This window comes from Haliotis rufescens, unplaced genomic scaffold (assembly GCF_023055435.1).
Source record: "Haliotis rufescens isolate VD_foot unplaced genomic scaffold, xgHalRufe1.0.p SCAF_4, whole genome shotgun sequence".
Classification (NCBI taxonomy): Eukaryota; Metazoa; Mollusca; class Gastropoda; order Lepetellida; family Haliotidae; genus Haliotis; species Haliotis rufescens.
The window spans coordinates 35,680,974-35,692,439 of record NW_025964112.1 but is presented as its reverse complement, the minus strand read 5'-3'; the positions used below and the strand labels follow the sequence as shown (position 1 = coordinate 35,692,439).

The 11,466-nt window shown below is 39.4% G+C and overlaps 1 protein-coding gene across 1 annotated transcript; it reads right to left on the bottom strand.

Annotated features, from left to right (window-relative positions):
- Nucleotides 1-5,119: 5,119 nt before the first annotated feature.
- On the bottom strand, nt 5,120-11,240 carry LOC124149841 (serum paraoxonase/arylesterase 1-like). The gene is made up of 9 exons (XM_048382632.1): nt 11,169-11,240; nt 10,379-10,449; nt 9,872-9,927; nt 9,221-9,419; nt 8,546-8,675; nt 7,852-8,052; nt 6,655-6,736; nt 5,698-5,832; nt 5,120-5,438 (listed from the first exon to the last, which is right to left on the bottom strand). The coding sequence occupies exons 1-9, from the start codon at nt 11,234-11,236 to the stop codon at nt 5,268-5,270; spliced, it is 1,113 nt and encodes a 370-aa protein (XP_048238589.1). The 5' UTR covers nt 11,237-11,240; the 3' UTR covers nt 5,120-5,267.
- Between the last annotated feature and the right edge of the window lie 226 nt (nt 11,241-11,466).

Genomic DNA, 11,466 nt, shown 5'->3' with positions numbered 1-11,466 from the left:
CAAATTGTTCGACCACTCTTCTCCTTCCTGTTGCACAGAAAGAAGGTAACTGACTATTCCATCTGGCAAAGCCTTTCCAGAACTGAAACACTAGAGGTTGGAGTTGAGACATGCTTCACTGAATGGATTCAAACTATTTTCTAGTGCATTGAGAAGTTTCTCAACATCCTATCGATCTCCCACAACATGAGATAGCCTTTGCTCCTATGAAGTTTCATACTTCCGTCAAGACAAGCCATCTTAAGAAGACCTGACACAACTGCACTTCTTAAAGGACGAGTTATCACCCATCTTGTGTGGGCAGATATGAACGTGATAGTATGAACGAAGAAAGTCCAGTCATCCTTGAAGCTGCATCGACATTAACAGTAAGCTCAAGTGCTATTTCAACTCGTACTCTGGATAAAGAACTTGTGGTTCTCTTGATTGATAGTCCTCTATTTTCTAACATCTCTGTTGTTCCCAGGTGTGTGATATCTATGTTCAGAAGATTCAAGTGACATAAGGTCATCCACCTTGAATACTTTGGACCACTCATAGGAAAGAAAATTGGAAAGGTTCGATGTCACATGTCCTGCAGACCTTGCGAAACATCAGATACAGGTTGACATGATCGATATATACAAACGGAAAAAAGAAACTGTGCTTCACATTAAGTTCAATAAAACATACATTTATTCTGAAACTCAATAATGCACATTTCAACACATATTCATGACATCTCCTTGACTTCAAGGTCGTGATTCATATTTTGCATGGTAATGGATGGGAGCACGGTGCTCACATTCGTGGTTTTAGAATATGAACAGCACACGGTGACTGTTCAGCTATCAGGTGCTCATAAAAACATTTTAGTTTAACAGTAAATAATGCTTACACGAATTGCTGAAAAGTATATGCGACCTGGGTATGCTGCAAATAGGAGTGGCGCAGAACAAAGGTGCCAGACATATTAATGTTCATCGGAACACAATATCATCTCTTTCGAGACGTTACCTACAGCACTGAAACACTCATGACTTGCCACGAACCTGTCGTCAACATGTGACGTCATGGGAACAAGACAACCATATTTGGTTGATGCATCTACGCCATCGATACCTAACTGCCACATTAACAGCTTGGGATAGTATACCGTTCACAGACGAGTTGTAACTGAGTTGTCACACCATCCTTCTGGTAAATGAGTTGTCACACCATACTTCTGGTAACTGAGTTGTCACACCATCCTTCTGGTAACTGAGTTGTCACACCATCCTTCTGGTAAATGAGTTGTCACACCATACTTCTGGTAACTGAGTTGTCACACCATCCTTCTGGTAACTGAGTTGTCACACCATACTTCTGGTAACTGAGTTGTCACACCATACTTCTGGTAACTGAGTTGTCACACCACCCTTCTGGTGACTGAGTTGCCACACCATACTTCTGGTAACTGAGTTGTCACACCATCCTTCTGGTAACTGAGTTGTCACACCATCCTTCTGGTAACTGAGTTGTCACACCATCCTTCTGGTAAATGAGTTGTCACACCATCCTTCTGGTAACTGAGTTGTAACACCATCCTTCAGGTAACTGAGTTGTCACACCATCCTTCTGCTTACTAAGCTGTCACACCATCCTTCTGGTAACTGAGTTGTCACACCACCCTTCTGGTAAATGAGTTGTCACACCATCATTCTGGTAACTGAGTTGTCACACCACCCTTCTTTTGTGACGTGTCGCTCTGTCTCTGTCAATATCTTTTTTAAACAATCACATATAATGCACTGTGATATACGAGGTGTAATATTAGAATAATTTTTTTATAATATATCGAATATGTTCACATTCACTTCTATACCCAAGTAATTTAAATCATTCTCAATTAATATAGAGCTCTCATTTTTCCTTTATCACCCCGGCGCTGCCTGTTGTACCATACTCTGAGGAAATGGTCAACAAACAATTTGTAAGAAATTGCTTTTTAGAAAATTTTATCGATCTTCTTCATGATCCAGCTTTCAAACCTTTTGCACCTCTGAGGTAAATAAATTCCATGCTATCTCTTGAACTAGAGCCTTTGTAGGTTGTTGTTGCACATTAAATGTGCCCCTCTATAATTGGTGTGCAAGTTTGTTAAAGTCGAATCAGACTGTAAATTTTAAAATAAATGTGTTAGTGCCGACCCCTACCCTTAATGAAACTTGATTTGTTTAAACACTATCTCAAACATCGGTAAGCCACAATCAATCTTCTTTGAAGAAATGATGTGGCTACACTGTACATGAGCCATAGAAGGCTATGTGCCGTAGCACCGTGCGTTAATACCTAAAGTCTAAATCTGTCATAATAAAGTCTTCATGGCTTGGTCATCAGCTGGTCATGAATGATTCAGTCTCAACATTGACAAGAATTTGATGTTTCCTTCGAAAGCAGCTGAACCAACACATGTGACAGACGCATCAATATAAATTACACAGAACAGTCAGTAACCTAAGGCAGCGTTCTTGTGTAATACAAGATGGACATCTCTCCACTTTTTTTTTCAGAACCAAAGAGGATGCCGGCAAGGTGACCCACTTTCACCCTACCTATTTTTGCTTGTAGCTGAGATACTAGGAATAATGATTAGGAATAATAAAGGCATAAAAGGAATAACAATAAATGATATGGAGTATAAATTAGTTCAATATGCAGATGATACACAGTTATCTTTAGATGGATCTGAAGAGTGTCTTAGATCTGCAATTGATACTTTGAATAAATTTTAATGAATATCCGGTCTTAAGGTAAATATTGACAAAACTAAAGCTATATGGATAGGTTCAATGGCAGGAAGCAGAATCAAACTCTGTGAAGACATAATACTAGACTTGCATGAGGGAAACTTTGAAGTCTTGGGAATAATATTTAATCCCACATTACATGATCTATGGGTAATAAATACAAGAAAAAGATTCGAACATATTAATAGATTACTGGGAAGCTGGAAAAAAGATATCTAACATTAATAGGTAAAATCACTGTTATTAAGACTCTGGCTCTTTCAACATTAGTTCATATATTTTCAGCACAGGGACTTCCAATCAAAACAGATATTCCTTTTGGGAGCAAATATTGATACGTTTATTACTTTGAAAAATCCCTTTTGGAGGGATATATTGATTTGGTTGGTTGGTTGGTTTGTCGTTTCACGCCGCACTCAGCAATATTCCAGCTATATGACGGCGGTCTGTAAATAATCGAGTCTGGACAAGACAATCCAGTGATTAATATCATGAGCATCGATCCACGCAATTGGGATTGATGACATGCATTGACCAAGTCAGCGAGCCTGACCACCCGATCCCGTTAGTCGCCTTTTACGTCAAGCATAGTCACCTTTTACGGCAAGCATGGGTTGCTGAAGACCTATTCTACCCCGGAATCTTCATGGGTCGGGGATATATTGAATATTTGGGGTAATTACTACAGAAAACATAAAGTTGACAAACAAAGTATTGACGAAATTTTATCAGAACCATTATGGTTCAATCACCAATTTAAAAATAATTTCATTCTAAAATATTGGTTTAATAAGGGTATTCATAGTTTAAAAGATTTATGTAGCAACAACAGATTTTTAACATTTGAAGAATTACAAAACCAATTTCAAATTAAAGGTACTATACTTGACTACAACAGAGTAAAGCTAAATATCCCTAAATCATGGAAAAAAGCAATAAATGGCAGATCTTCTATCACAGCTAACTTATACATAAATAACATTTTGAGAGACTTGTTGATAAGAACAAAGGGCTCCAGAATATTTTATGATAAACTTATAGCAACAACTAACTTTCCTTTGATTTGTGATAAATGGGAAAATTAACTTAATCAAAGCATTTTATGGAATAATGTTTTCTCTAATTGTAGATTGTGTACCAATGATGTTAAACTAACAGATTTCCAGTACAGATTCATAAATAGAACTCTATATACCAAAGATGAAATATGGAAAATGAAGTTAATAGATGATGATATATGCTCATTTTGTGTCACTGAATCTGAAAACTTATACCATGTGTATGTAGAATGTTTTTGTAAAGTGATTTTGGTTAGAAATCGAAATATACCTTAACTCGAAACTTGCATATGATATTCATATTACCATTCTGGATATAAGTTATTTTGCTACAACAAAAACAACTACCTATTCAACCACATAATTCTTCTTGCAAAAAAATACATTCACAAGTCAAGCATTAAGAAAACTTCATTATGCTTTCCTTTTTTCATAAAAATATTGAAAGATGTATGTAAAATAGAAAAATTCATCGCAATGAAAAATAGTAGTACTAGGAGATTCGACAGAAAATGGAAGGAATTATCAGCCTACTTATTATAATTTCTCAGTCAATCAATAGATGTACTTACCCATATCTGATCATGTTTTAAGATTCTATGACTTGCTACATGTATATACCTCATGTACCAATGTTACATATGTGTCTACTGAATTGAAATAAAAGTATTTTTAAGAAAAAGGCAGCGTTTGCCGACATGGCACCATTGACTTTCATTGTGTGGATGGACAGAGCTCGCAGTTAGAGTCCTGACTTCACTGCACCGTCTATCCCCTTACTGTGCTGTGCGAGGGTGTCTGAATGTGACATGTGTACATTAATGTGTATGCCCTATCACCGATCTCGTTGGCGTGGCATCTTATGATTTACCAATAGATTGTCTGCCGATACAGCTCTCCTTCTTACTTATAATACACAAATCTACACTTTTCTCATGCTGCCATCTCAAGATTATTTACATGCATGATTTCCATCAACTCCAAAAGTGATTTAAAATGAATAGAAAATCTGAACTTGTATTGAACAACCTTCTGATTTAAAAAAAAACTCTTTATGTTTTAAAAAATAATCCACAAGACTGTATGACACAAGAGGGGTGTCTTCAACTTTGTAAGTCTTTCAAAAAGTTTTAGGGTAGACATTTGGTAGACATTTCCAAATTTGGCGCATGAGTGACCAAAATGATATCTGATCCAATTCCCTATTTTGACCTTTGACCGTATTTGTTCAGGTGAACACTTGACTTGCCTTTACGTGTGTTTGTAACGGGTGCCACCGACTGGGTAGGATACGCTCACCTTTTGCGTTATATATTCCAAACGCATGCTTATGATATAGTCGGAATCGTACCGAGGAAAAAATTGCATTGCTTTGCTGTTGCTTTGACTATTACGATATGAAAACTGCAAAACTGTAAGAATGTTTAAAACCCTCTACATTTTACAGAGGTACAGTTACGTCACAATACACAAGTTTGTTCAACACGGAGCCAATCAGCATCTTCTTCTTGTACACAACTGCAACGGAGGATCCTGACACCAGGCGTCCGTCATCAACAAATAGTTCCGTCACTGAGGACACCGTGCCTTGCTTTAGTTGCACCTGTAGGATCTGAAACACACCACAGCCAAGTCCAAGCTTCAGTCCAAGTCCAATATGTAAGCGTCACAAATGTGAACGAAGGAGCAAAAATATTGTTTTGGGAACCACAATAAAAACTATTCCACCATGTCGAGTGAACAATTGTTCTTTTAAGAAAAAAACTACGTCATAATTTTTTTTTCAGCAAATATTTTTCAAAACATCCGCAGCCACAGTTTGATTTCACAGAAATGAATACGTTCATAAACACCAATGACTTCATTCATACCTGAGATGGCGCTTCTAAAGATGGATCAATCAGGTGTTGTGCCATAAGGTGTCCGATTGGATGGAAGGCTACATACAGATCCCCGGATACTGGGTCCTCCATGATATTGTCAGGCATCGTGTGGAAGGCGTATGACTAGAAAAGAAGAAGTACGTTCCATATTGCATGATACGAAACATCATTATAACGTTGTCTTCGTGTTTAATTGTCACTGGGGAGCAATTATTTTCAAGTCATGATTAACCCTCTTTTTTTAAGAAACAAATATTAAAATTATTTCCACTGGCAATTATGTTTTGCAGATATGATGTTTCTTACTTTTAACATAACCCGCTAAACTGGTGACTACGGTGTTATGCACGCGAGGTGAGGCAGTGAGATTAGGGGTGGGGTGGGGTGGGGGGTGGTTATAGGAATAAGGGGGACACAGGGACGGGAGTGCTACCAAAATGTATCACAAATATGAGGTATGTGTCGAGGAGGGGGGCATGAACAAATGACACAGACAAATACAAAAATTATACATTTGAACATTGTTTTGGATCTTTTTACATCTTATTGGGGATTGGTTGTCATGGGAAAATGTTAAATGTGTATTGAGCGAGGGGCATGAATAACTGTTACATAAAATGGGGGTGGGGTGTTTCATGATATTTCAAACAGTCATAAGATCAATCCCATCGGCCCCCATCCTCCTCTTCCAGAAAGTGAGTGTGGTTTTACGCCGCTTTTAGCAGTATTACAGCAATATCACGGCGGGGACACCAGAAATGGGCTTCACACATTGTAACCATGTAGGGAATCGAACCGGGTCTTCGGCATGACGAGCGAACGCCTTAACCACTAGGCTACCCCACCGTCCCTCTTGCTCCTCTAAACAAGTGATTCCGATACGTTGTTTTCACGTGAGTGCTTGGCGAATATATTCGTTCACAATAAAGTCATTCATTTGCATACCTGCTTTAAGTTCAAGGAATTATCGTTCCTTCTCTCGTATATCTTCATCTCTTGACCGAAGAAGCTCGCGACGAAGACATATCTGAAGCACAACACGTTCATGGTTACAGTGACTAGGAGCCGTCTAGTTGTATTACAGCAATATACTGACCCCAGAAAGACACACAAGACACGTTTTTGTGTATATGCTATAACGTCACCTAAGCTGGGTCCCGGCTCTCTATGCGCGTCGTTAACTTGCGCCAGAGCCGGAGCCAGGAGCCGGTACTGGCCAACATTAAAAACGCTCAGCTCGTTTATTTGACGTCACATCCGGCGTCGTTTAGCTGGACTCCGTCCCTACATTGACGTCAAGATGAAGAACCGGGAACTAGTCATGCAAGTCATTTCCTGATTAGATAAGCTAAAAAAATAACCAATTGTTCATTACTGTACAGTCGTTACCCGTAAGGTGAATTCGAATGCATACAGAATAATCTAAAAAAAGTATTCCTGAAATTCGATCATTTTGTTTGCGTTTGTATATTCCCATTAACCTAAAACAATTAGATCATGCCCTGTAAATGGATAAAATGTCACTAAAGTTATTGTTGTTGACATATTTATTTACAAGAATTCATTCACTTCTATATTCTACCTCCTTCGTTTGCAAATACCTCCATATACTAAATTATTGAATTCATCCTAACATGCGATGACGTCATGATCCAATGGATGACAACTAAATCGAAGTTGTTCTGATAAATATTTCTGAAACTCAGTATTAAATTAACGCGTTATTCATTTCGTGTAGCCGAATGGAAAATGTTTGTTTGTGAAGAAAAAATACTTATGAAAAAAGTATCCATACACCGTAAATAGTGATTTCCGGGCTTCGAATCCCATTTCACACCCGGGAACAATGGTGACTTAGCATGGCAGGGAACTCTGGGTAGGAGAGTGATCCCATTTATCACGGTTTTCAACCAATCAGATTGCAGTACAGTGCCAGATGTTAAAGGAAACGGTTTTGCATTGCGAGTTCTGGCGCCTGACACCAATGGGATACCGAAACTATTCATTTAGAACAAGCAGTTAATAAAACAAATATTTATCAAAAAAAATATTTGACAACTATTCAGAAAAATATTCCACAGCCAAATATATTTGGAAAATCAGTACTGTTCCCTGTGTGTAGAGGGTAGAGGGCGAGCTCACTTTCCGTCCCGGGACATCTGTATACCGTTAGCCATGATGATTCCATCTGCTACTATGCGGTATCCTTTGCCATCATAGTAGCCTACGTGGGTCCAAGCCATGAAGGACATCATCTCCAGCATACGCCCAATATAACTGGACGACGAGAAGAAGTTGCTGTAGTAGAAGCTGTCGTCGCCGGTGGCACTGATGTCGTTCATTCTGGAACGAAACCATTACAGTGTTGATAATACGATCATTTCGGGGGAATATTTTTAATTTCATGAACTTTTGGGGTTACGGGTGGCCCTGTCGTCTACGTGGCCGCCATTTGCTGTTGCGCAGTGTGTCTCATGGGTTCCACGAGAATAGTGCGTGTCCACGACCTAGATCACTCCAGACTTTCCTCCGACAGGAGGCTGACACGCAGTAATATTACTGAAATACTGTATACTGTATTAATCGGCGATAATTCAAACTCAATCACTAACTCACGAACGCATTTTCATCATGTTAGTTTTCTCCCAATTGACAGTATTTAATTCATTTCTCGCTTTTGCTTCCTTCTTTGCGTCAGGTTGATCCTTAAGAACGTATAAAGGGAGAGATTTAACAATTGCAAGAGGGCTCTTTGGACAAAGTGAAAATAAAGAAAGACAGGTAGTTGTAAATTTAAGATTGTTTACGTCTACTGCAAAGCCCTCTTCGTGCTTACTCTTTTATAGTTGGATCTCCGTAGTAGGATTTCAGATGCTGAAGAGAACGCTTGGCGACAGACACAAGGAATTTCTCTACTCTCTCCTCTCCGTCTCGCTCGTGATTTATAACATACAGGTACAATTTACCTGAAAGCAAAATACTCTACATAAGGCGATATTCATACCTTGGCAGATCATTTCTCACAAGCCCGGCAGATTTTCACCCAATACACATTGTGTGTCTTGCATACATTGCCACATCAAAACTGGACACGACCTAACCTTACACATGTGGATCCCATGGCCAACAGTACATCCTTCTACAATCAAATATCCCATCTCACAAATTCCCAGCATAAAATACCCACTGCGTAAGCCACACATCAGCACCTGACACTGGTCTCCCAAAACCTTTCTTCCCCATCAAAGGACAGTAAGAAATGAGAGTTTCTCTGGAAGACAGACTCAATGAGAAATGAAAGTATCTCTGAATGACTCTTAAGAAACGAAGATGTCTCTGAAGGACTGGGAAGAACTAAAGGCGTCTCTGAAGAACTGATATCAACTGAAAATGTCTCTGAAGGACACATAGAAACTTAAAGTGTCTTTGAAGAACCAATAAAACAAGAACCGAAAGCATCACTGATACCCCCGCTACACCCAATACAGCATACCTAACCTTGTCAGCCCACCTGCTTTCTTGTCCTCCCACACACTGATACCATGGGGCTGAAACCTGTCCTTGTCGAACTCCTTGGTGGAGGTCAGGTTCATCTCCTGGACGTTCTTCTTGGGGTCGTTCATGTCGAACAGATAGATCGTGCCCTTGCCCTTGTTCTTGGAGTAGAACTTGTCATAGGCTGCTGAGTTTCCGTTCTTCATCCGAAATCCCTGGAAATAGTCACCTCGCTCATTTTAGGCATCAACAGAGCACTGCTCACTCCTTGCAACTGCCGCCTCATTCACACCAGAACAGTATGTCATCTCCTGTTATTGTGACATCTTCCCTTCCAACCCTAATCTTACTAACCTGACCATGGTCGGTACTAGACAGCTGTGGAAATCGCGTAATGTTGCTGGCGTTTGACGTTTGACGTTTATCACAGATATATTACTTTTCCATAACATGACCACGTTCTGAACTGGTTGTAACGCAATACACTTTCAGTATATCGGCATATTTGTTAAAATGGAGAACTGTAGATCGCCAAAAGATACTGCAATATTTGTTTGAGTTAATGATTATCGCATAGAGGAAATACGTAAAGGTTTAGTAATTTTAGTGAAAACTTCAATATGTCTTTAAAAACTTGCTTATAATATATAGTTTGCCTGACACTCACCGATGAAATGAAAACGATACCATTGTCCATCAAGTGCATGTCTTCAGAGCCAATACCTGATAATCATAATAATCATAAATAATCAAAACACATGGATATAAATTGAATGATGCAGTGCATGAATCGTTTCGCGTTTCAAACACCCCCGGGGATCTGGGTATCATTAGTTGCTATCCCTCTAGTGCTTCTTGTTAACGGCGACTATATTAGGTCGGGTAGTCAGGTTCGGTGGCTTTGTTGATTGCAACACATCGTATCCCGACGGCATGGGATGTTGCTCATAATATCAACCACTAGTTTGTCTGAATAATAATAAAATTTACTCCCAGCCGTGATATATCAGGACTATTGCTTATTGAAAACAAAATATGATACACGTGTAGTTGTTTCTAATGACAAGCATTACAAGAGGGGATCATTGTCGGCTCCGCAGGACGATGAACTTTGGTATGTACCACGAATTGCCGAGAGCTAGGTTTAAGGAATGTAAGTACAAAAGCAGCTGACCCATTCCTTGCACCTGGTGGCAGGGGCCGGGGTAGTGGTTGAACATATGTTTGCTGAAACCCATCTTGAAACTGAAATAAATATAAGAGTTAATATCGCTTCTTTGGTCTTTGAATGGGAATATTTATTCGCAATACTCTTTAGGGAGTGATTGTGTGGGGCTTTGGGGAGTATATTTTCCACTGATATAATGTACCAGTGAAACAACATGAAAGAAGCCATGCACCACTTAATGCGATCTTAACTCGGCGACTGTCGTAAATCTGTAATGACAGATAATCACGTGAAATTACAACAGTGTTAGATTCCAGTTCTGTGTTCGAATTTGGCGTTGAACCATGTCCTCTTGAGTCTGATTTTTGTCGCGAAGTATATATAATATCATAGTGGTAATGCTGAGATCGATTTGTGGAACGGTGCCCAGGTCTTATAAAACGTTGGTGATGCTTCCATCATGTGGACAGTTCACATGTGTCGTAAGAGGCGACTAACGGGGTCGGGTGGTCAGGCTCGCTGACTTGGATGATGCATGTCATCGATCCCAATTGCGTGGATCGATGCTCATAATATCAATCACTTGATAGTCTTGCCCAGACTCGATTATTTACACACCGCCATCATATAGCTGGAATGTGGCTGAGTGCGGCGTAAAAGAACAAACAACCAAATCATATATATCCATGCCAAATTATGACAATATCATAATAGGGGACATCATAAATGGTCTTCACAGTTGTACCCAGGTTGGCAATCGATTTGATTTGATATGGACAGTCTGAGGACTACTTACTAGAACTTTACGGCGTATTGAAGCACCAGCAGCACCAGTACGCTGATCACTATGGTCTTTGCGTACATCTTGAACCTGGACGAAAATACATTTGTGTTAAACCACATGTACAGTGCCATTATTACCGGTGTCACTGTCCCTTATATACGGTCTCGTAAACGAAAACCGGAAGCCATTTCATTGGGGTCGCCATCTTGTTTTCCAAAACCGCAACCAGTTTTATTTCGATCTAGATCGAGTTTACTTTACTTTCAAAGTGTAGAATTTGGGGATAAGAGTTTTATAACAATATGTTATT

Excerpts from the sequence above, each read along its gene's own strand:
- LOC124149841 (XM_048382632.1), bottom strand. The coding sequence starts at position 11,236 with ATGTACGCAAAGACCATAGTGATCAGCGTACTGGTGCTGCTGGTGCTT. Across the intron at positions 6,737-7,851 it reads CAGATGTCCCGGGACGGAAA|ATATGTCTTCGTCGCGAGCT; the intron begins GTGAGCTCGCCC and ends GTTGTGCTTCAG. Across the intron at positions 5,439-5,697 it reads CTTTAGAAGCGCCATCTCAG|ATCCTACAGGTGCAACTAAA; the intron begins GTATGAATGAAG and ends GGTGTGTTTCAG.